The sequence below is a fragment of the Anopheles arabiensis genome, chromosome 2 (assembly GCF_016920715.1).
Source record: "Anopheles arabiensis isolate DONGOLA chromosome 2, AaraD3, whole genome shotgun sequence".
In the NCBI taxonomy this organism is placed as follows: Eukaryota; Metazoa; Arthropoda; class Insecta; order Diptera; family Culicidae; genus Anopheles; species Anopheles arabiensis.
Genome location: NC_053517.1, coordinates 86,977,801 through 87,003,210, shown reverse-complemented (window position 1 = coordinate 87,003,210; position 25,410 = coordinate 86,977,801). Strand labels below are relative to the sequence as shown.

The 25,410-nt window shown below is 46.7% G+C and overlaps 3 protein-coding genes across 6 annotated transcripts; 2 read left to right on the top strand and 1 right to left on the bottom strand.

Annotated features, from left to right (window-relative positions):
* Window positions 1-138: 138 nt before the first annotated feature.
* Window positions 139-5,899, bottom strand: LOC120894383 (FACT complex subunit spt16). Of its 2 annotated transcripts, XM_040296913.1 has the most exons (8): window positions 5,388-5,899; window positions 5,011-5,274; window positions 4,644-4,943; window positions 2,515-4,556; window positions 1,601-1,869; window positions 1,391-1,520; window positions 1,086-1,136; window positions 139-943 (listed from the first exon to the last, which is right to left on the bottom strand). In XM_040296913.1, the coding sequence occupies exons 1-8, from the start codon at window positions 5,454-5,456 to the stop codon at window positions 772-774; spliced, it is 3,297 nt and encodes a 1,098-aa protein (XP_040152847.1). In that variant the 5' UTR covers window positions 5,457-5,899; the 3' UTR covers window positions 139-771. The 2 variants fall into 2 exon arrangements, with proteins under 2 accessions (XP_040152847.1, XP_040152848.1); XM_040296914.1 differs by lacking the exon at window positions 1,086-1,136 and having other exon boundaries at window positions 5,388-5,896.
* A 1,670-nt stretch (window positions 5,900-7,569) lies between these two features.
* Window positions 7,570-11,590, top strand: LOC120895725 (ribonucleoside-diphosphate reductase subunit M2). Of its 2 annotated transcripts, none has more exons than XM_040299295.1 (5): window positions 7,570-7,836; window positions 9,194-9,463; window positions 9,552-9,832; window positions 9,938-10,385; window positions 10,464-11,590. In XM_040299295.1, exons 1-5 carry the CDS (start codon window positions 7,786-7,788, stop codon window positions 10,614-10,616), a joined length of 1,203 nt encoding a protein of 400 aa, XP_040155229.1. In that variant the 5' UTR covers window positions 7,570-7,785; the 3' UTR covers window positions 10,617-11,590. The 2 variants fall into 2 exon arrangements, with proteins under 2 accessions (XP_040155229.1, XP_040155230.1); XM_040299296.1 differs by lacking the exon at window positions 7,570-7,836 and adding an exon at window positions 8,976-9,112.
* A 2,232-nt stretch (window positions 11,591-13,822) lies between these two features.
* On the top strand, window positions 13,823-25,197 carry LOC120908553 (protein ABHD1). 2 transcript variants are annotated; one of them, XM_040319702.1, is made up of 5 exons: window positions 13,823-14,454; window positions 20,798-20,984; window positions 21,077-21,668; window positions 22,185-22,321; window positions 22,403-25,197. In XM_040319702.1, the coding sequence occupies exons 2-5, from the start codon at window positions 20,880-20,882 to the stop codon at window positions 22,865-22,867; spliced, it is 1,299 nt and encodes a 432-aa protein (XP_040175636.1). In that variant the 5' UTR covers window positions 13,823-14,454; window positions 20,798-20,879; the 3' UTR covers window positions 22,868-25,197. The 2 variants fall into 2 exon arrangements, with proteins under 2 accessions (XP_040175636.1, XP_040175635.1); XM_040319701.1 differs by lacking the exon at window positions 13,823-14,454 and adding an exon at window positions 18,016-18,164.
* The last annotated feature ends 213 nt before the right edge of the window (window positions 25,198-25,410 follow it).

Genomic DNA, 25,410 nt, shown 5'->3' with positions numbered 1-25,410 from the left:
ATAAAAGTAAAGTTTTAATCATTATTTAGTGTTTATTAAACCATTTTAAAACAGACTTTACGTAGAGCTTTTTTTGTTTCATTACTACAATACAGTTTCGGCACAATTAAAACTGGAAAAGTATACAGTCACAGTACATACATAGGGGATGACATACATATATTTAGTTTTTTTTACCATTTACGTGTGTATTCTACTGTTTATGTATATTCGATCTTTGTTGCAGTTGTGGGACACTTTTCAGTTGCTTTTGTGTTTTTCTTCTGTTTGAAATTTGTAGTTTGGAACATTTTACAACTGTCTTGGAAACTGTCGAGACGACCAACCATCTATGACCGACTATGGACAAAACGAACCTATTCCTGGCATTTGAACGGGGATCACCAGCCCCTCAGGGGGAGAGCAACACAGCAGTGCCGGCAGCAGATGTGTGGTGTTAGGAGAGTTAAGTTTGCCGCCAGTGTATGCCAGCCATATAAATACTAATTTTCACCAAACTACCCCAGCGCTTTCTCGCACGTAAAACGATCGGACGAATAATGTGGAATTGTATCGTTGCCAATAAGAAAATGGGGTTAAAAAACTTAATCTCATCGCAGCACACCCCCCGTGTGGTTGGGATGCGCCTCTTACGATGTGCCGGTATGGTTGCGAAGATTCGGGACACCGAATCGAATGCGAATCTCGTATACACACAAACGCACACTCTCTTTCTGGCCAAGGGGAAAGCATGTGATACACGCACGCACGAACGGCCGAGAGAAGCGGGGTTTATTTTCGCGATTTCTTGCTCTTGTGATGGTGGCTGCTGTCGCGACTGTCATCCCTCGAGCGCTTGTGGCTGCTGCTGCTGTTGTGCTTGCTGCTGCTGCCACTGCTGCGATGCTTGTCGTTGTGTTTATCCTTGTGATTCTTGTCCCGACTGCTGCTATGCTTGGAGGAGCTGCGAAAAGGAGAAAAACATATAAAGGATACGTTTTAGTACGAATAATTTGATTGTTTGCAGTTGAAGGCAAAAACGATGAAATGCTCTAGCTGGAAAGGGGTAGAAAATGAGCTCTAAAAACTGGATACAATCAAATGACCTGCGTTTATGTTCATGTTGTTTCTTCGATGAAGCTACCCCACGGTCTCGCCTGTGCGCGTTTGTTTTTTGCCAACATCACCACCGCCGGCCAGCGTTTAAATCCGAAACAAATGATTGAAAGCATGCGAAGGTGAGATATATATGATTGGTTTTACGTGAGAGTAAGCATCGTTAGTAAGGGTGTTTGGGAAGCATCAAATATACATTTTGCACGGCGGACGCGCGTGTTACTGCAGTGCGCTATCATGTATGAAAGCTGTTGGTGTTAGCAACTGATAAACACCGCTTTGCACCCGTACTTACCTATGATGGGAACGTTTTTTGGACGAATTGCGATCATCGTAATCATCCTTTTCGCGATTTCGATCCTCTTCCGCTGCTTCCCGCTCCAGATCGGACCAATCCTTACCGGACTCTTCATCCGATCCGAGATCTACAAAAGAAAACATTAATAAAAAAAAAAATCGTTAGTAACTGATTCACACACTTTTCCCTTCCGTTTGCCTTCAATACCTTCTTCGCTTCCACTATCATCATCCTCGGAAGCTTCGGAATAGTCTTCCGAATCGGATTCCTCCTCATCATCATCATCCGTCGGTTCGTACGCATCGTCCTCTTCGTCCTCCGTTTCGCTGTTTGCCTCGGCCTCGCCCTCCGATTCCGGATCGAGGAACGTCCAGCCGCCACTGTCGAAGAAGCCCTCCGGATCGTCCGTGATGGTTTTCATAATTTTGGCCCAATTCAGCGACTGTATGCCCTCCGAGTAGCGAATATCGCACGAACTGAAATCGATGAAGGAAAGAACGATTTAGTTAAAATTAGTGATGGTAGCTCGGAATCGGACCTATTCGATTCCGTGTTCGGAATCAATTCCGTAGATGGAGTTGACTCTGGAGCCGATTCCGGAGTCGACTATGAAGCCAATTCTGAAGTCGGCTACGGAATTGGCCCCAAAATCAGAATCGGTTCCGAAATGGGAATCGACCTGGGAATTGAAATTTGCTCCGGTAACGGTATCAGGATTGACTCCAGAATTGGAATGAGCTACGGAATGAGAATCAGTTTTTGAATTGAAATAAGAAGTTTCAGAAGCGAAATCAGTGCGGGAATCTCCATGAGAATGAATCGATTGCAAGTAAATATTGAATCTTTGTGACTATCAATACATAGCATCATTGGACCCAAACGCCTATTCTTATGGAGATGCCCAAACCGACACCGTTTCGAAGCCGATTCTTATATCGGAACTCATTCCGATTCCGGAGCTGATTCCGGAACCAAATTCGGAACCGATTCCGGATTCGTTTACGGAAACTTATTCCGGACCTACTTTCCGGAATCGATTCCAGACAAAATCGGAGCTGGTTCCGCAATCGATTCCGATGAAAGTCTCCCTCCAGTGCAGACACAATCACCAAAACACTTACTTTAACCACTCCTTCACGTGATCGAGCATGTTCATCGGTATCGCATTGACCATCGCAATCTTTTGCTGGTAGTTTTTAAACACAAATATCATATCGAAGTTGCGCAGATGGAACTGGACGCGCTCAAAGTGTACCAGCTCCACGTCCTCCAGCGTAATGACGAACGGTGGCCATTCGGTCAGATTCACCAGGCTGCCGGACGTCGGCTGCAGTAATACTGTGCTGCGGAACGGTGCGCCCGGGAAGCCCAGCTCCCGGAACGGTGTGTCGAACTCGATCTGCTGCTTCGTCATCATTTCCACCTTCTCGCAGAAGCTCTTGAACGCCGTCTTCAGCTTGTGGCGCAGCTCGCGCTCCGCCTGCTCGGCCGCCAGGTCGTCCCGGTCGTGCATGTGCTGGTGCTTGCCGAGATCGGTCGTGATTTCGCCCACCTCCGTGTAGAACTGCACGTCCAGGTGCTTCTTCTTGCCGAACATGATCGCGTGCTTCAGGTGGAAGTGCAGCAGTATGATCATCTCGCCGTCGCACGGCTGGAAGAAGGCGCTCTTGATGTTGTTGTACAGGATGTCCACCTTGTCGCCGCGCACCGACGTGTACCGGAAGCCGTTCACGTGCGCCTCCAGCGAACCGGTCATGCGCTTGCTCACGATGTTCGGCCGTATGTACAGATCCTTCAGCTTCGGGTTGCCCTTGTTCTGCGACATCACCAGCGTGTCCTGCTTCACCAGATCCTCCTTTTCGCGCTCCTCCGCTTCGCGCGTTTTGAACCGCTTTTGCACCTCCTTGATCAGCCGGAATGCCGTGTTCAGGTTGGACGAGGGGGCCGCTATCTCGCCCGGCTCCTTCGTGTTGGTCGAGCGGTACGTAACCTCCTTCACGAACGTTGCGTCCGGATTCGGATACATGCCCGACTCGTTCCGGCCCATCGTGGCCCCCGGGTGGAAGAAGTTAATACGCAGATAGGTGTAATCGCCCTCCACCGACTGGGAGATGTTCTTGATGGTGGAGATGTGGAACGGGACCGGCACGCCAAAGATCGGCATGATGACCGTTTCGTACTTGCGATCCACGTACAGCTTCAGCTCCTTCACCTCCGCCTCGCGCGGCATCTGGTTGACGCTCTTGTACGAAACGGTCGATTTGCGCACCTTTTCCGCCTCCTTCCCGCCGGCCTGCTTGGCCAGCCGCTCCTTCGCCTTCTCGTTCAGCGCAATGGCCAGCTCCTTCTGGTGCTGCTTGCGCTTCTCCTCCGAGCTTTGCTCGTTGCGCAGCTTGCTCTCCAGCACGGTCGACCGCTTGCCGCTGCGGCCCAATATTTCCGACGTCTGCTCCGTGTCCTTCTCCTCCTCCTCCTCGTCCTCGTCGTCATCGTCCTTCAGGAAGATGCCGATGTTCTTGATCTTCTTCTTCGACTGCGTCAGCACGGCGGCCGGCGATTCGTCCGTCACCAGCACCGTGTCGCCGATGAACAGGGCGTACACCTTCGACTCCTTATCGGACGCTTCCGCGTTTTCCAGCCCCGCCAGTCCCACGTTCAAGCTGAACACCATGCCCTTCTTCAGCACCGCCGCACACTTCGGCCCGATCGTCATGGAGTTTTCGCGAAACTCGAGCCCCGTCGCGAAGCCGAACGTTTTCGTCAGCTTGTCCACCAGCTTCGGTTCCTCCTTTTTCGCGTACTCGAGCCCGAGGTCGTACACCTCCGACAGGCGCTTGCCGGGGGTGAGGTTTTTCAGCAGCTCCTCCTCCAGATTGAGCAGAAAGTTGTAGTGCTTCTGGATGGTGTCGGTCGGGTTGACCAGCAACGTGCGCACGATGTTCGAGCAGTACGACTTGTAGCGCGCCCCCAGTGCACAGATGATCGAACCGAAGTGCAGATAGTTTTTGTCACTGAACGCACTGAACTTGAGGCTGTAGTTGCCGCCCGACTGTATGATGGCCGGATAGCACATGTCGAGCTGGTTCGTGTCCACGCCGGTAACGTACTTCTTATCGGTCAGGGCCGCTTCCACCCCTTCCGTCAGTTTGACGTGCTTCACTTTCTGTAGCGGGGGGACAAAAAAAAACAAACAATGTAAACCATCGAAGTACACACTGACAAAACGAAAGGTAAACAATCATGCAAATACCTTGTCCGCATCGATGATTTCCATAATGTGATCCTTCAGATACTTGTTGAACACGTCAATCGTCACGAGACACGCCTTCTTGATCGTGATCAGCTCCGAGTCTTCCTTCGGGCACATGATGTACCCCATCGGAACGCTGATGTCAACGTTCGTCAGGTGTTTATCCTTCAGGAATGCGCGCCAGTTCTCGCAGAACTCGCCCGGGAAGTTGTCCTTCGTGAACACACCGACCGTTTTGCCGGCTTTCGATGCCTTCATCGCTTCGTACAACTTCTCGTAGTTCGCTTTATCTTTGTCATTCTGCAGGGGAAAACCAAAACCAGTACAATACTTGCACACACACACACCGATGGCTCACCCCACCTACCTTGTCCCGTACGAGCAAACGAATCGGCGGCAGACCCTCCTCGGAATCCTTTTCGATCTGTTTGAGAAACTCAATCTTCTTCTTGCTGGTAAGGAACAGGATCGCATTGTCGCAGAACAGGCTGATCGTGTCGGTTAGCTCGTACCCGAACAGCCAGGTTTGCAGCGACGTCGACTTGCTGTAGAACGTTTCCTCATCCACACCGACCGCCGTCATGATGCAGTCCACCTTCGCCAGCGAGTCATCATGGTTGAACTCCGGATCCTGCCGGGCGGGCGGCAACGAAACAAGCGCAAGTTGTGTGAGAAAGGAAAAAAAGTGTGTTCACAAATGACATCTGCGGTTCGGCGGTACACCCTCTTTCCCCTCCACCTTACCTTCCAGTTTGCGTACAGCCGCTTTATCCGCCGGAAGAAGCAGTCTTTGTCCAGCGCAATGTTCGACATTCTCGAAGAATCGCAACTTCCACGGCAAGTGTGTATTGAGAACGATTATCTTACTTTAGCAAATCACACAATTCCACGCTGCACACGCGGATTCTGCTCCACGCACCTCTCGCTAGAGCTTGCAAATGATTCCAACCACCAGCGTCGGCTTCGTGCAAACTGTCATCCAGAGATCGAAGATAGCTGTGGGACCCCTACACTTTCGGGTCGCACGTCCAGCCTAACCGCACGACACCTTCTTCCCGTGAAGCAACGATGTGGACCACCTTTAGCAAGCACACACAGCGACAACCGATGGGCGAAGATTCGCTCTACACATGCCTTTGCAGCTGCACCAACCGAATACCGGACGGGCCGAATTGCGACGAACTGCACGGCTTGCAAATAAATAACAATATGGCGACGGGCGTTTCGAGCGCGCTCCGCCGGTGAGTTTAGAACCGCTACTTTTTGACTGAACATCTGCCAGTCGGCGGTGCGCGCCCAGTGCGCATGGGGTGACAGTTGGTGAATACGCTCGCCCGGCGAGAACGCATGTGAGAAACTGCGTATTGGGGAAAAAACAAGTCGATATTTTCAGGATTTTAACTAATCGGTGCAGGATAATACGATGCACAAGCAAATGTGCATGATATTTTCAATAAACAAAACGGTTGTATGCTAAACAACTACATTTACGAATCACTACACTATTCAGAGGCTTTTTGCTGGCTGGTAAACAGTAGAATGTATAGAGAATGTAAATTTTAATCTATTTTTTACGGTGTAACCGAGTATTCGGCATGTAATAATTACTTAATGTTCGAAAATAATTATCAATTGGTACGGAAAATAAACGCTTGTAAAAAACCAATATACATTAGATGAGGTATTTCTTTTTGAGAAAATTCCTCTAGTGGACTACGACATGCATTGCCTTGTCAACGAATGGCACGAAAGGCTCCCACTGGTTCCACGTATAAATCTATCCTTCTTCTTCTGTTGCTGTTTAATTCATTCACCTTAGTAGTGGTCTAATTATGAAAATTATAAAACATATTTTAATTTATATAACGATAAAAAATGTATCTTAAAAGTGGCAAAAGGATCACATTCTTTGGAAACTATTTTTTGAAACATTGTGAAGTTTAAAGGGAATGAATTGTACATTTTTATTTTTTGGGTTTATAAAAAAACATGTGAGACATTAGTTGCCAATTATACATAAAATATGCTCCCGATATACGCGGTTTATGCGTTGCCGAAGAATCTCCGTACCTTGAATATAAATATTTTATGCATGTAGAAGATCTTCTTCTGTTTGGCGTAACGTCCTACGCGGACAAGTAGGCCTATACAGGCTTTCGAGACTTACAGGGTTTCCCATGATTTATTGGTCAGCTCACATAAGTTTTTGGGCTCGTCTCACGATATATTAATCGTATCCCATTGATTTTTTATTCTTTCTCATAATTTATTGGTTTCGTCCAATTTGACGATAATGCAATTGAACAAAAAAAATTCTGAAAAACGGATAAAAAAATAGTGAGAACGCACCAAAAAAATATGGGAATCGACCAAACAATTATGGGAACCAACCAATAACCCCTGAAATTCATTACCACGCAGCCGGATAATCAATTCTTGCTACGAGGGGATGGTCCATTCTAGGCTTGAACCCACGACAGGCATGTTATTGAGTCGTTCGAGTTTACGACTGTACCATGGGATCTCCCCTGCATGTAGAAGATATGTTTGCCAATTTTTCGAAATTCAATGTCTTATGTAAACGAGTGCTGTTTGGTTAAAATGTCAATTATTGAAATGAGAAACGAAAATATATTAAAATCCGACAGCAATTCGAAAAACAAAATGAAAGATCCTAAAAATCGTACCGTACATCGTAAGGCAAATTGTAAATTCCTGTGTTACACAATTTACCACCAGATGGCGCACCCTATTTGTCTCTTGGGTTGCGGTTGCACAGTGCATTTGCACCAAACGACTATGAAAAGACACACCCTCGCGTTTGCTTTCCAGCATCGAACCATACTGTGCTAAACGAAATGCAACGGACAAAGAAAAACAGGCGATGGAAAAATTTGGCGCCATATTCGCCCGGTTTGGTGGGTTTGCACAGTTCACAATCTTCACTTGCAATTCATACACCGACGGAAAACGAACGCGTTCAGTTGACAAAAGCAAATTGCTCCCGAAAACCTGAACAAACAGGAAGCGTGGTGCTGAGTAAAAAGTTTGCAAGGACCGACCAAGTGTGTCCAATTCTGCAAAGCCGGTGCTTTGTTTTTGTACAGCCAGTGAGGAAGTTTATTTGTTTTGCTGTGTGAAGATGGTTTTGGAAAAGGAAAACTTTGCTGAAAACATGGAAACCATCATTAAGGTAAGAATTAGCCCAAGTGATGCAACAAGATGGTGTAATTGGTGGTGGAAGATATTTAGATAATAATATACGCTTAAAGGGTTTAATTAAGATGAGATAGTTTCGCGAAAGATTGAAAAAACTTTTGATTCTTAATTGTGATGTTTTAGTTTCTAGAAAAATCACAGAAATTGCCAAGCATGATTCTAATCGTGTCATTCATTAGTTAGGAGAAGGTGATTCTCAATGTAATTTTCTTGTAATTCTCTAAAATATCGACCTTTTCATCCCGTTACTCGAATTACCAAACCCGCAAGAGTTTAGAAGAAGCTGCTGTTGGGCATACGGTTACGGTTCGCCAAATGAATTTGCGGCTCACAGCACAAGCGGGGTGGAATAAATTATATATTCTGCACATAGAAAAATAATGACACGTAGAATGGCGCGCATTCGTTCTCTCTCCCCCCTCACTGACAATTGATTTTCCCTCCAAAACGCACCACATTTTTCCCTCCAAATGCGTGTATCGCTTCGTTGAAGATAACTCAAAAGCGCGCGTCAACCAACGCGGGCGGGAAACGGCCACACAACACCACCCAAGGCGATGTACAGGAAAATACACGTATGGCGTCGGTTCGGACTGGGCGCTGCTGAGACATGTGCGTGTGTATGTGTGTTGTTTGCAAAACGATGTGGAAGGGAAAGGGTCTTCGCCTATGTGTGTGCTGGCGTTGGTACCGATTTCGGTATAAAATATTTTACTCTTTTCTGTCTTTTTTATTACACCAAAATGAATGCAATTTTATACTTAATGTTATTCAAGGTATTTTATATTTTTTATATTTTTCTACAAATTACAATATACATAAAAAAGCATTTAAAAACCATTCACGTTTGAAATGCTCATCATAAGAAGAATTTCTTACCTTCAAGAAGGTTCTCTGCCAGAGGGATGTTTTGTTTACGCCCAAAATCAGCTGTTTCATCTCGTTGGCGACGATCCCTTGCTTGTGGCCTACCTGGATAACAAAAACGAATGAACCCTTTTTTAGCCGTTCCAAAGCATACGGCTTCTCGAGTAAAAGGGACGACGAAGGGCGGGAGTCAAGGGTTCGTTCGAACTGTCAAACATGCGCATTGCCCACTTTTGTGCGAGTCGTCTCTGCTGTGGTGAAATGCGAAATGTAAATAAAAGCAAAACAATGTATCAAGATCGACTGCTTCGAGTTAGAACGCGTGGATTGCGCTGAGAGAGGAGGAACAATAAAAAGAGTAGGATTGAAAGAACAAACGAGAAGTAATGCAGAGTGACGGATCGTTTTGCTGTAAAAGCGCTAACCATCTACTCGAATTTTCCCATTTTTGCTCTCCCCCACAGAACACACGCAAAGTGCTGACGGAAAGTGGAGCTAACGCTACACCGACCAAAACGCCCGTCCCGATGGAGGAGGAGGACAAGAAAGTGGCTGCAGGTGACGCTGATGCCGTGGCCGATCCGAAGGAGCTGGCCAAGAGTGAACTGTCCGAGGTGCACAAGCATGAATCGGCACCGTTCGATCCGTCGATCGAACCGCTGCTGAGAGACAACCCCCGGCGGTTTGTGATCTTCCCCATCCAGTATCCCGACATTTGGCAAATGTACAAAAAGGTAAGCGTTTAGTTTTGTCGCACGCCCGCCCCATGGTGGTTTATAGCAATTGCGCAATACATTGAAATGTCCCCTTGGTTTGCTGCAGGCGGAAGCTTCCTTCTGGACGGTGGAAGAGGTTGATCTGTCCAAGGACATGAAGGACTGGGAGTCGCTGAAACCGAGCGAACGCCACTTCATTTCCCACGTGCTGGCCTTCTTTGCCGCGTCCGACGGTATCGTGAACGAGAATCTGGTGGAACGCTTCAGCCAGGAGGTGCAGGTTACGGAGGCGCGCTGCTTCTACGGCTTCCAGATTGCGATGGAAAATGTGCACAGCGAGATGTACTCGCTGCTGATCGACACGTACATCCGCGACTCGAAAGAGAGGTAAGTGTTTGACGCATGCACTGTGCGGGCGTGTAGCGAGAAATAGTTTGACGACTGTAGCTCATATATATGACTGCTAAAACTCGTTTGCCTCTCACCCTGCAGAGAGTTCCTGTTCAATGCCATCGAAACGCTGCCGTGCGTGAAGCGGAAGGCGGATTGGGCGCTGAACTGGATCTCGAGCAAGAAGGCCAACTTTGGCGAGCGGGTCGTGGCTTTCGCTGCGGTTGAGGGTATCTTCTTCAGCGGTAGCTTCGCCGCGATCTTCTGGCTGAAGAAGCGTGGCCTGATGCCGGGACTCACCTTCTCGAACGAGCTGATCTCGCGCGACGAAGGGCTGCACTGCGACTTTGCCTGCCTGATGTTCAAGTATCTGGTGCAGAAGCCGTCGAAGGAGCGCGTGACGGAGATCATCCGCGATGCGGTCCTGATCGAGCAGGAGTTCCTGACGAAGGCACTGCCGGTGGATATGCTGGGCATGAACTGTGATCTGATGTCGCAGTACATTGAGTTTGTGGCCGATCGCTTGCTGCTCGAGCTGGGCTGCGAGAAGGTAAGGGGAGAGAATGGGAGGAAGGAGGATCCTTTTATATAAGTTTTATAATTGTATGATTTTGTTTCCCCGAACCAGATCTACCACACAAAGAACCCGTTCAGCTTCATGGAGTTCATCTCGCTAGAGGGCAAGACGAACTTCTTCGAGAAGAAGGTTGGCGAGTACCAGAAGTGGGGCGTGATGGCCAACCGGCTGGACAACGTGTTTACGCTCGATGCGGATTTCTGAGCACACACCCACAACGCGTGCGGGGAAGAAGATCCCAACGATAGGCAAATAGAGCGAGGGAGAGAGTGAGTGTGTGCTGTGCGTGAGCCATGCTTTGGACATAGGGGACACCGCATCTGGTATGCGTGTACCGTCGTGTGTGTGTGTGTGTGTATCAGCGAGGCAAATATTTTGTGTGATGAAGCGCTTAATTAAGTAGTATGACTGCGGAAGTGGGTTAGCACGTACAAGTAATTCTATCGACCATCCCATCGGTTTTCATGATGGGGGTACTGTTTCTATTTAAAAATGATTTTCTTCGCTTGACTTGACAAACGTAAACATTTTGAGATATCTGTTCGGAAGGCGATGCAATAGAGAAGGTAGCAATAGTACGTGGAGACGCATTTCCCCTACATTGAGCTTTGTTAAAGGGTATTTTAGACGAAAAGAATGCGCATCTATACGTTTATTTTAAATCATTTCTTTAATCTAAACATTATACTATCTCGTAATTGTTTCTCATCGAAATCATTTGCAGAGCCCGCGGTACTAGGGGATGCTATTTGTGTCTTATTTCACGTCTTGTCTTAGTATATACTAGGACTGAAGTTATCTTTCCATAAAAGTAATCGGTACACTGATTTGGCTAACCAACTCCCCCCCCCCCCCCCACCCCCTGTGTGTGTGACGCAAGTTGTGTTGATTCACGACTGCAGAGGAGAAAATGACGGTGGCCGATTAGAAAACACACGCATCATACACACTTTTGACAAACTGTGTTCTTACCTTCACGCAAGAACTACAAGTCGTGTGGGGAGTTTGGGATACAATTAAATTGTAACGATTGTATAGCATTAATTGTATTTTAATGTCCCGAGAAGCACGTATACAACGCTTAAATGGAATGGGTGCATCCTTTTGATGAATCTACCACATAATAATAATACTAATAATAACAATAAAGGTTTTATATACATTAATGTTCAACAAAACTTGAACTCTTTGTCATATTTTAGAGGGATTGTAGGTAGGAAAAAATAATCATAAATTTAGTTACATTCGTGTAGAACAGCTATGTCAAACTCATTTATGTATCACTTTCATTTCATTCTGGGATGAAAGTTACGTTACAAAAGTTAAAACTTTGATTAAAAAAAGGTCAAAAAGATAGCTGTAGCAGATTATTTTCAATTGAACATAGGCCTCTGATATTTAAAACATATTTATGAACACTAACAAGATTCAGTCGAACAACGACAATAGCATGGATGCCGAGTTGCGCGCAAGGATGCTGGCTGCCAGTACCGGCATGAAAAATCAGTTCACCTCAAAGAACCTGTCGCGACGGATGAAGCTGGGACTAAAAGAGTACCCAATATAGTACCGGTACTCATATACGCCTCTGAGGCATAGACACTGTTCAAATCTGTCCAAATCTCTTAGACGCCTTCGAGAGGAAGATGGTCAGAAGGATACTTGGCCCCGTATGTCTGGAAGGCAATGGAGGAGCCACTATAATGATGAGCTATACGAGATGTACGGCGAACTCACTGTCGTGCAGCGTGTCAAGCTCGCCAGGCTCCGGTGGGCAGGCCATGTTGTACGCATAGTAACGGGCGACCCAGCCCATAAAGTCTTTTTAGGCTGTCCACAAGGACAGAGGAGGCGTGGTAGGCCCTAACTGAGGTGGCAAGATGACGTAGAGGCGTCCGCCATTAAGCCCGGGATAACGGACTGACAGACGAAGGCGCGAGACCGTGACCGTTTTCGGACACTACTGAGGCAGTCCAAGACCGGTTGTAGCGGTTCTAGCGCCGGATAAGAAAGAAGAAAGAACAAGATTCAGTACGCAAAAGTAATGTGCAAAAACTGGCCATGACTAACGCGTTGGTTCCAATACAGTGCAGTAAGTTTTGTAAAGTAAGGTTGATATTGGTGTCATTTTCATTATCAATATTTTTGAGCTGGAATTGAAGTAGCGAATTCTTACTTTTGATGCTGTCTAAAGTCCATAAATTACAACAGGTCGTTCAGTCCAGTTCAGATCTTAATTTTACAGAGGAGTGCAAGGTGTCATACAAGTCCTTAGTACCCGTTATTCCCTTCCTGCCAATCTCCATTCAAGAAATCTTCTTGCATTATGGCGACCAACATCTCCGTCATAAGCCCACCTGTAGTTTATCTAATCACATTGGACTTGGTGTAGGATGCCTGATGGAAAGCTTGAGATCGTTTGTAACATCTCCTCACATTTCAGGAGTCCGGAATTGATATAAATGCTTCTATAAATAAGTTTTTGGCTCAATCGGTCGCGGGCCAAACCAAAAGACATCAGTTTGACATCTCTGATCTCTAGAAGCAATTTGAGCGACAAAACCATCTCTCCCCGAAACAACTATATTTGCCCAGAGGAGACTCCCGTCCCTCACACGGACACAACAGACACACGCACACACGCATCCTTACGGTGAGTGTGCTTCCCTGGGGAAAAGCAGTGTGTCTCCGCACAGCGGGGGCCACAACAGAAAGAAATTCATTAGAACACCACGTGGTTTTCCATTCATGAAAAGCTTCTCTTTCTCTCCTTCTCTCTCATCCTCCCCACACATGTGTGAGTGTGTTTGGGATTGATTTTCACGCTCTCCCATGTGGCGAAAAACGCTCCCACAGTGTGCCCACAACAGACCAGCGCTAAATGTTTCATTTTTCCCAAGCGAAAATTCCATTCGGGAAAATGCTCTCTCGCCAACAACACAAGGTGCACATGTACCGATCTCTCGCTCTCGCTCTCTCTCTCTGTTAGCTACTTCTATCTGTAGCCGTACACACATGTGTGGCGAGAAGAGTTTTCCCTGTCACCACTGTTGTGTTCCACGCTTTAGAAACGGTTGGCGCATGGATTTTCCGCCACCGTACCTTGCGCGCTCGATCAGCAATGCGGCAGCCGGAATTTTGGTTACGTTTCAACCTCTCCACCTTTGCCTCCCTCCGTACTGTACACAGAAGTAGCGAGAGAGAGAGAGAGAGAGAGAGAGAGAGAGAGAGAGAGAGAGAGAGAGCGAGCTTTTTTCGGTGTGCGGAGTTTGTGCCTTGTTGGTCACCGTTTTTAACCCCATCCGGTAATACCGGAGCCGGTGTTCGAGGTACGTTCGTCCTGCTGGTACCAACCAGTCTAGCATCGCACGCTCAGCTGCTCACCAGCCCTTTACTTTACTGTTGGACTGGAAGGGACTAAGCTTTTTTCGTTCCTTCCTTCGACAACGGGGCGTGGGGAGCGCGGGGAGCGGCGACCAAAAGTGAACGCTTCTCCGGGGGGTGGCAGGCAGTGCAAGTTTTCTTTTGGTCCTAAAATAACCAGCCAGTGAACCGCGGCAAGGTGTCCGTGTCGTCCTTTTTGAAAGGTTTGGGGTGCTGCTGCTGCTGCCGGGGCTGCGGTTCCGTGGACGTGTGTGGTTTTAGGTTAATGACCGGTGGTGGGTCCAAGCGGTAGTCCAAGAGTGGCAAGCTCCCTTGTGTTTGTGTGTTTGTGTGAACGGGCGCGTTTTTGCCAGTCGGTTGTATCACGTTTGCCACACCGCTCTGCTGTATTACATCGCGTTTTATCCGCATCGGATGCGCTCCGGGGACCAAATGGGAAGAAGAAGAAGCTGTCTCATTTCCAGTTGTGTGTGAATTGTGTATACGGGCGCTTTTCTGCTGCTGATTGATTTTGTTTCGGTGTTTCGGTGGGTTTTTGATGTGGTGGTCCGTGTAAATTGCGGTGTAAAAACGGTGCGCAACGACGGCGACGACGACGGAACTCGTGTCTTGGATGGAAGTTAACCGATCGCCCGAGGACAGGAATCACAGGCAGCAGGTATGTGTGTGGCATCAAAAACAACAACCAGAAAACATGCTGCTGCAATATGGAATTTTCCAGCGCAAGGGAAGAATTACAAAAAAAACCTTTTTGTTATTGGCGCATTCCAAGAAAGAAAGGGAGGATGCAGCTATTTACTGCAGGACCATTGCCTAGGGAAGGACGGGAATGAGAGGACAGCTGTGAAAGTGCACCCAATAACAGCAAACAAGCGGTCGAACATTATTCATCTTCTACGGACAGGGCGCACCAGCACTTTTTGTGAGTGTGTTTTTGCCAGCGCGCTCGGGTCGGTCCCGGTGTGGTGTGGTGTGTAGGCGTCACACGGTGACATAAATCACACCTGGCAAAAATTGCGAAACGGACGGGTGGCAACACCACTCCACTCAATAGAAACACACGCACACACACACACGCTGGCCATTCAAACATCGTCCTCTTCGGTCTGCGCCGTACCTTGTGCCGGTCGAAAGCGCTTCGGAAGGCTAAAGGACAATTGAAAGAACAACGGTGCAGGCCCAACTATGTTTTCAGTGTTTCAAAAGGACACACATACACACACAGAGAGACAAATGCTTTATGGATGCTCTACAATACATCCTTGGGCCAGGAGGCCAGGCGGGTTTTTAATGGATGAGAAATTTCGTTTTTTATTCGTCTCTTCACTTGGGCAAACGGATCAGCGGCGGCACGTTGGACACGTGATTGCCACGTTTTGGTTTATGTGGCGCACATGCTTTTCCGCACAAGAAAAAAAAAAGCGTTGAATTGAATTGCAAAACCATTCCCAATCTTCTCTGATACGCTGACGACCGCTCTGTGTGACCGCTTCTTATCGCCGAATTTGGCAATGCGGATGTTTTGGGATGTCTAAATAAACTACTCATGGACACACTTTTAATGGTCCCGTTGCGCCAGCCCAGAGTTTGTCGATTGGTGTTGTAGATTTGTACCGATTTGCTGGGCTAATGTCGAGCTTTAAATATTCGCACGTTCGTTTGCAAAAGGTTTGTGCCCGACAGCACAGTAACAAAGACAAATAATGGAAATGGAAAGACGTGAAAGCCATCTCAAGCACTCCAAACACCGAAGCATCCTGTGAGAAGTTTTTGTATTTGCTTATATTTATATTCATTGTACAACAAAAAAACGGAGGGAAACACAACACAATTGCACTTGAAGTGTATGTTCATACACTGGCTCGGAAGGCCGGATAGTTGCTATCAATTATTAATTTTTCACTCGATGCTTGCTTGTACTGGGTGTTGTTGTTGTTACCATCCATGGTATGAGGAGCTTATTGGTCCTTTGAAATGGAAAACAGCACTTTGCTTGGGTCTTGCGAAGGTTTCGGTTTGCACTACAAAAAGTGTATGCCAACAAACGAAACGGGGTTTTTGGGCAATTTTTTGAAACCCCAAAACGACTTTCTTATGAGCGAACACATGTGTTACACAATGCTCTAGCTGTTGTTGTTTTATAGATGAGAGCGAATGAGAATGAAGTATGATAAAGGAAGATTAATAACACATTTATTCCGCTGGTGGAAAGAAGCATTATTATTTATTAAGTTGCATCGAAGCCACAATCTCTGTATTAGCATAAGGCACAAAAAATAGAGGGAAATTCATTAGAAATGCTGAGTATGCTACATAAATTTGTGACAAAAATAGTTAAATTTGCAAGCCCACGAGTCAGTTTTTAATACAATAATTCCAAGAATATAATATTTTAACATATTTTTGTGATCATCTTAAAGCTTTTAAGAACTTTAGTATTCTTAGTACATACACACTTAGTAAAATACACTCAAAAGATATCCATTGAGATGCGAAGCATATCCTATCTTTAGGATACGCGTAAAGGGGTTTCCCATAACCCTTATCGGGACCTCGAATAGATCTCAAACACGTAAGGATCGTGGAACTTATACAGAACCCATATCCCCCAGAATCATGATAGTGATCCAGAATCCATACCGGTTCTGGAAGTGATCACGGAACCATATCGAACTTTTACATAATCCATGCTTGCCCACGTGCTGATCCTGAACTCATCCACATCTAAGAACTTACACATAACTCAACCCGATCTTACTGAACTGATCCTGAATCGGTCGTCATCCTAGTGTCTACTATGTACTTGGACATATATAAAGTGTTTCCAAAGTGCTTGGAAACACCAGACGACAATTTCGGTTATCATAAAAAAATTATCTAATGTACAGTTTTTACCCGAGTTACGTGAATTAAAAAAATTGACATCATGCAAAATACAATTTTGCTATTTTAGTGCATAAAAAAACTAAATCAATTTCCAAAATTACAATTTATCAAATATATTTTGGTTGTAAAGCGTGATATTCGACTTCGGCGAAAATCCGAGTTACGCGAATGTCTCCGCAACGCATTATTCGCGTATCTCGGGAAAAGACTATACTTGGAAGCACCATACAGATCCCTCCTCATAGTAATCGAGGAATAGATTCAAAACCATTACATTCCTTCGAAATGGTTCTGGATCTATGTACTACGGGCAACTGATCATAAACTTATAGCAATCCTGAAATTGATTCTTAATTCATACCGGTTCTGAAACTAATCCTGAACCTTTAACGGGGATTGTATTGTAGAATTTGTACAGTGAGATAACGAATTAATGTTGTGTACTGGTTGAAAATGCAACATTTTGGAGTTAAACTTAAATTGTGTATGGGATCTTTTATGCATATGCTTTTCAACATTGATGGCTATTTAATAAACAAAATCTTTGGGATAGAATACCTATCGATTTCAATCATCATTAAAGTAGATGCGGTGTTAATATTCCTTTACCTTGGAGCTTAGGAATCAGTTACGGGCCGCTCCAACGCCTCTCTCTCTCATTGGATTGTATGATTTTTTTTCACCAGTTCCATTGAATAGTGGTTTAAATCTTAGTAAATTACTACTTACAATGGTGACAACATAACGCAAAATGTATAATAAACCTCAATAATGCATTATCCTTTAGCGAGGGTATGTTAAATCCAGAAATCACATCATTCCCCACAGTGCACACAAAGTAGTAGTAGTCCGTCCTACCCTCAATCAATCTGAAACCGACAATTAATCCACTAAACTTTGCCCCACACCCCACCACCACCGCCCGGCCTAGAACCACCCTCAATCCTTACGTGATTGTTGCTACCCTTGCGAATCCATTCGCTACGACCCCAAATCCCCCCGCGGTCACGAGATAATCCCGCACGCAAAGCCGATCACGCCCGGCTTTTGCAAGGAATATGCGATATGCTGCCAAACCGTCCGTCCCGATGCACGCATAGTAAAAAAAAAAGTACGATCCGTCCTCCGACAGGTGATAAGTAGTGGGAAGTGGTAGTGAACATGTGAGCATGAAGCATCAAACGCACACCACCGGGTCACTGTCGATGTCTTGCGCATCGATGAGCCGCTACCGGAGAGGCCCGGTACCCCGATCCCTTCTTACGTCATGGTTGTGCGCGAGTCGGATGCGCTCGCGGTGCGCTAGAGAGTATTAAGTCGCGCGAGCTTCGCGCACTCTTCGTCAGTACGGTGCGCGAATCCGTCGGCGTAGCTAGCGCTAGGCCATACCGTCGTAGAAGAGCGAGCGCGCACAGCGTGTGCTGCCCGGTCGTTTTGTTTAGGTTAAAACAGTGCGTTCAGTGAAGGTGGTGTTGTTGGTGGGTGAGTGATCTCATACGGGGGCTACAACAGTCATCTGACGCGGTGTGGTGCGCGGACAGTATGGTTTTTTTTCAATGGGTTAATTTAATGATGTGCCATTTGGATAGAGAGTTCGCTTTGCAAAACGTGAGCACAGCACAGTTGCGGAAGTGGCCCGACACAACAACCGATCCGTTATGATAAGGAGCAGCCGCAAAATAATGACACACGAAACAGGGGACAAACGATCACAATGGCATGATGAATAATGTGAGCTTAACCTTCCCGGCCGCCGTCTGTGTGCTGTAGTTACTGCCCTTTATCAGTGACGCTAGTGCACACTCCGCCAGCACAAACTCCGATAACAGTGTAATCTCGACGTAGGTTCCGTTCCGTGCGTACTACGCATACCGCTTGACGGTAAAGGTGGCCTTAAACATTTTCGGCTTATTTGCACAAGACGGATCAAAATCAGCACCGCAAACATATGGCGTGTGTGTGATCGCGCCCCAGGCGGCATCTAGAGCTTTCGATCGTGCGTACACCCCGTGCACAGATGGTAGAGAACATTGGTGAGAGAGGGAGAGACAGAGAGAGCGAGAGTTTGTGTACGTTAGAGGGGAGGACTGTGTGTCGAGAGTGTGGGCAGAGCAAACACGCGAAACGTGATTGTCGCGTGCATTTTGCGCAAAAACAGCAACCTCGTGTGCGCGGTACCCTTTCCCCAATATTTCCCGGGCTCGCTCGCCTTAAGTGGTCCGCCCGTGGTGCGAATGGATGAAAGATTGTTTGATGGGGGCTTTGTATTTATAGGATTAACAAGCGGATTGGTGGCGGGTGCGTTTTTTTTTGAGGGTGTAATATATTGTTCTCGACTCGTCTGAGTGGTCCCCGTCGCCGTCGAGAGGGCAAAGATCGTTTGTGGTTGGCGCAAAACAACGAGTTGGGTCCAATAGTTTGCGTTCGCTGATTGGCACTAAGCACTCTGAGGCAACGGCTACTAAAGCAGACAAAGTGTGTAGAACCATTTTAGAACTCAAATTGTTACACCTCTACCCTAAAAGCGAGAAAAATTCCCACGGCTTTGATTTTTACTGTGGCTACTTTGATTTTTCTTCTATATTAAAACCCCATCTTCTAAAAAGGTTACGCAGTGCCACTATGGTTCGATTGTTCCGACACCAGAAACCCAAGGCCTACCTTTCCCCTTACTGATGGCGTCCACTGACCTTTACATATTGATTTTCTCCACGGGGACGTTGAGAAGGAACTTGCGTCGCATGGCATGATGGCGTTTAATGACGACGAATTGGTCTCCTTATCGTGTGGTCAGATATCGCTCGGCAGGAGGCCCCACACACAGCGAAGGATCGGAGAAGTTTAGTTCATTCCCCCGCACCTGCATGAAAGAGCTGAAAAAAACATTAGAAAAAGAGAAACATTAGAACTTCCGTCCATTCTCGCCCCAAACTGTTTGATTTGTTTTCCGGATTAAGCCGAATTTTCCATTTCATTACCAAATCACGCACACGTGCCCGCGTGGAGCAACAAATGATTTCTTTGGAAATTCGTCGGCATTGTTGCTTCAACCGGAGGGAGCGTTCATTCAAAATAAATTCACCCTCCAAAAAGGACACTGGACACTGATGTTACCTTCATATATATTTGATCGATTCGCGATTGCCGCGCTTTATCGATCGACCCTTGTTGTTGCCCTCGAACGATGTTGCGTTTCTCCTTATGCTAACTGGCTGCACTTGTGCCAATCGGGTGCATTCGTTTGCGCATGCAATCGATGCAAAGCGCGGTGTTGTGCGGTGTTGTGCACTAGATGCAGAACATTGAACTGCCAAGCGCTTCAGACTCGTCGAGAACGGCCGGGGCTGCGGTTTTCGTGCAGTGTGTGTGTGTGTATGACCTCCATAGTTGAACACGCGCGTGCGATGGTGGCTGTGGAAAATTGGTTGGTATGTTGTTTGGTGGCGGTTGGAAAAATGTTTAGGCCTATTTCAGTTCTTTGCCACACTGGCCTGTCGGTCCAAAGGTCTACTTGCAAAAGCAAAGAAGAAATGTTCGAACGGTTTGTGAGTTTGGGACATTTTCGAACCTTGAAGTCTGCTGTAGGACAGGCTTACGACAACTCCAGTTTTGTGCTCTCTGGAGCGCATCCACAACTCCGATCCAACTCCGGTTATTGTTAGTCGGAACTCTGGTAAAATCGGAACTTCTAATACCGCCCGGCGTAGGCCGGAGTTGGTATTTGTTTCTAGTAATGGCGACAGCAGCATTGCTTTACGACAGGGTCCATGCAACGGCCGTCTTCGGCTCCGACACTGACCGATCTTGGCCAATTCCGACTCCCGTCAACTCCGGTCGATTCTGGCTGATTCTGATCGAATGCCGGCGACTCAAATTCCGGCCGATTTCGACTCTGACGTCTCCGGACGACTCCTACTCTGGATGACTCCAACTGCGACTCCGAACGACTCCAAAAAAATGCTGGTTGGGCCTACCTTCCGGAGATGGTTCCGAAGTTTTCAGAGTCAGATCGGAGTTGACTCCGGATTTCTGCCATCTTCTGTGATTAGCTATGATTCTATGTGCAACTCAAAAAGCGTCTTTCTAACGAGTAAATTTTCATTTCTCTTTTTCAGAAAACACTACACCCTAGCTAGAAGGAAAAGAGGTAAAGGCATCAGAATATTTCAGCTCGACTGCAGTTTCGGTTGCCCAACAATGTTGTCCTTCCTGTACACTTACCTAACCAATCTGCCCCGATGGCATCTGGTGGCGATAGTCCTAGTAGGCTATCTCATCTACTACTTGATGGAAGTGGTCAAGGTATGTATAGTTGTTAGAACACACCGTACATCGAAACAACTTGCAATTGTAATTCTCATTCAAACACCTCCCCTCCCCCCTCCCTCCCTTAGCGCCCAATTCTTGCCGTCTCGAACGGACCGTTCAAGAAGTACCTGCGCAAACACATCCCCACGCTGGAGAACAAATTCTGGCCCACGTTCTGGTGCGTGGAAAGCCGCGCCCAAACCGTGTTCGCTAGCATCATCCGCTCGAACATCATGCCGCTGGTCGAGTATAGGCGGGAAGTGTTCACCCTGAAGGATGGTGGCGAGGTAGCGCTCGACTGGCTGGAGGCGGGTTGCGATCCCGAATCGCCGGTCATCATCATCCTGCCGGGGTTGACCGGAGAATCGCAGGCCGAGTACATCAAGTGCCTGGTAACGGCTGCCAACCGCATCGGCATCCGGACGGTCGTGTTCACCAACCGGGGGTTGGGCGGTGTCGCACTCAAGACGCCGCGGCTCTACTGTGCCTCCAACTGCGAGGATCTGTCCGAGGTGGTGAAGCACGTGAAGCAGTCGAACCCGCACGTCCGCATCGGTGCGACCGGCATCTCGATGGGTGGCCTAATACTCGGCAACTATCTGGCGCGCCACAGCGACGAGGCAAAATCGATCCTGACCGCGGCCAAAATTATCTCCGTACCGTGGGACGTACACAAAGGTAAGCGGGGCTTATCAATAATTTTGTACATCGCTTTGACATCGCGGGTCGCAGAGTGACAGGTGCACGCCGTTGGCCCTCGCGGAGGGTGTTGTGGTTGATTTGAATAGTATCGATTTGTGGCACTACATAGGGAAGGCGCTGGTTAGTCGTTTCACTGTCAACCCGGATGTGGATCGATGTGAACAGTAACGAGCAGGGAAGCAAGATCCGGGAAAGCGGGGAAGAAAGAAGCACAACATTGCGCTGTGATTAATTTTGACTAACCATTAATCTCAAGGGCGTCTGGGAGTTCGGGGTCTTATCAGTGCCAAATGTTGTGCCGACGGCTGGGCGATTTATCAGCGGCGTCGTGTGCGGTTGGGTCCCACGTGTTATAGCGGTGAGGCACGAACAGCTAAGCGAACGGGATTAACGTTCCAGAACGTTCCGCAAAAGGTGGCAATTGAAACATTTTACTTTACTGTGTTATTAATATGAATTTGCTTCTTTTTTCTTCTTCCATACTCTTCGTAGGTTGTGCCAGCATTGAGCAGCCGATACTGAACAATCTTCTTGGCCGGCATCTAGCCTCGAGCCTGTGTCGAACAGTGAGCAAGTACGACATACTGCGGGGCGAAGAGTTCGAATGGGACATGAACCAAGTACTTCAGGTACGTTGTGTCGGTGTATAATTTCACCATATTTGTATAGTTTTTTCCCACAATTTACAACCCTGTTTTCCCCACTCCCAGAGCAAAACGATCAAACAGTTCGACTCGGCGTTCACCTCGAAACACTTCGGCTACAAGGATGTGGACAGCTACTACACGGACGCCACGCTTCACAACAAACTACACCAGATCAAAGTGCCTTTGCTGTGTCTGAGTGCGGCGGACGATCCGTTCCAGCCGCTCGATGCGATCCCGATCAAGGCGGCGGCCGGTTCGTCCCACGTTGCCATCCTGATTACGGCGCGCGGCGGCCACATCGGCTTCCTGGAGGGCTGGTGGCCCGCCAACAAGGACCAGTACATGGGCCGGCTCTTCAGCCAGTACTTCTCGGCCGCCCTGTTCGATCCGGACAATGAGTTTTACCGCACGGCACAGCTGATGATGGAGCACAACCTGACCGCGTCCACGTCCGTGCCGGGCTCGCCGACGAACAAATCGGCCCTCGGTGCCGCCAGTGCGATAAGGAAAAAGTCCATCCCCTTTTAAGATGGCAGGGTTGCTGAAATGTGCACTTGCGGTGTTGCATTGGGTGTTAATGCCCGGCACCGGGCGGGTATGCCTTTCCTGCTAATGCCGTGCAGTTCCGATGCAAAGCGGAAACGTCTCGTCTTTGCTTGTCGGCATTTCAGGCGAGCGTTACTTCTCGGCAACTTCTACTACTGCACAGCGTTGCGCACCGTACACAGGCACTACGCAAAAGCAAGCCGCAATGGTACGCTACTAGTCGCGCACAAAATTTGCGATTCGGGAGCTAAATCATCCAGACAAAAAAGGCCAGACGATGGTTTTTTTAGTTTGTTTTCTCTGTAGGCACAGTTAATTAATACGTCCAGCCGAAGTTTGCGCTTTCAGAAAGCCGCTGGTGCTAATACGTAAGCTTGGCGACAAACCGGCCACCGGAACACAGTGTCGCAGCAATTGGCAAAGCATAAATAAAACCGCATGTGATACAGACGATGGGGCTAGCGCATACAATAAATAAAAAAAAAAACAAATTAGGAAGCAAAATGCTGCGGCGGCGCTGCATGGTTATTGTCATCCGCCCCCCCCCCCCCCTCAGCTCTCGTTAACACTTTATCCCAAAATGTCCTAAAAAACCCAAAAAATCTAGCGATAGGAAGCCCGTTCCCTCCCGCACAATTTAGGGGCGAGTTAAGCAACAAATTAACGTTACGGATACATAATTGTAGGTAGAGAAATGACAAAAAAAAACATTCGTAATTTTTCTCAGGATTCACATTTAAACAAACAGACCGATACACAAACACACACACATCCAGAAATTCACAGAAAACTCAATACCCTGGTTGACCAATGATTGTAAGGCTTTATCTCGAACAACGAATAACAAATTCCATAGTTGCTTGCTACTGGTGGTGGTGATTACAAGCCGCTAAATCTGGTTTCGTTTTTTGTTCCCTAGAAAGCAGAAAAAACCCGCTAAAACGATGGGCATCCTGTATCTTAAATTAGTATCGAGAGAGAAAAAAAATGATGCCCATTTCCGGTGGCAGAGGCTTTTCGAAGGATATTTGCTGGACCGAACGGAGCGTGGTGGGTGTGGTAGTGTCTTATACATATTTAAAACTTTCTGCAAATCTGCTTAGAATAGTGAATACCTGTGTAACAGAAGACTTATTTTAAATAAAGTTCGATTTCGAGTAGATTAGTAGCAGATGCGCGTTAAGGGTCGACTGAGGAGGATCACCCTTTTGTTACAGTTACAGCTGAAGTAAGTTGAGATTTTGGTCCCATGGTGGATTCGCTTACGTTGCATTCGCGTTGTGGCCACGTGTGGGCCGTTTGGCGAAGAGTGAGAAGAAAATCGTTACTAAATTACTAAATACAGCAGCAGTATTGTTTGTTTGGGGCGATAGTTAAAAACTATCGGAAGGAAGGAGATAAGACTCGTTAGCAAAATATAGAGAGGCAGAGAGAGAGAGAGAGAGAGAGAGAGAGAGAGAGAGAGAGAGAGAGAGAGAGAGAGATTGAGAGAGAGAGAGAAAGAGAGTTGTTAAAAATGACGTTGTTCTATAGATTGCATCAAATTATACTTGCGTAAGAAGAAAATGCATGCATTAAATTGAGATAATAATAAGTAGTAAAAAGCGCAGTAAAGGGCAAGCAAAACAAGCAATTCAATGAATAAAACATTAAATGCTAGGACTCTAAATAATAAGAATAAAAAAGTGAAACAAGTAGGTAGCTCAAACATGGAATAAATCCCATTACAAAGGTAAGAAAAAGAAGAACAGTTCTACAATAACACTAGTTTTCACATATCCATTGCAAACATTGATCTTTAACCTAGGACAAACGGACGAACCAGGATGTTAAGCGCGAATGATGAGAGGAATCGTTTCTGTTTTAATCGCTTTGGCACGGCATAGATTACGCTTACAACCCATAATTCCCATAAACGTTGGTCTGCTGGAGCCGTGTAGGGAAATATGGTAATGTTACTCTATTAAAAGGACAGTTAACAAGTAAATGAAAGAATTTGTTCACGGAACAAATCTGCTATGTTTCACACTCCTATCAATTGTTGGGTTTGGTCTTATTAAATTATGTATATATAACAACAACCGTGCTTGCTGCTGGCCCCCATTTTGAAACCCGCACTCTCTTGCTCGTTCTGATAGTTTTAGTATAACAAACGTTTCCAACCAACCAACAACAACAACAACCGTGTTTCACATTTTTACTACCGATTTCAATTGTTGCAAATATGAACATGTTAACACAGGATGAAAACTGTAACAAACAGAGAGCGATTTTTTCCCGGATTGAAATAAAGATTACACTGACTCTAGGAATTGGGCAATGGTGATTTCTTTCAATGGTGATTGGGCAATGGGATCCAAGGGGATCGGGAGGATCATGGGTTCGAGGTGATCATGGACTACATCGGAAGCAGAACTGTACCATATCACAAAATAATTAAGAGGCGAATGAGGCCAACTGATTGGCTCAAAGTCTGTACAAAAATAAAATAAAAAAATCACAAAATAATTCAAAAATACTTTCTT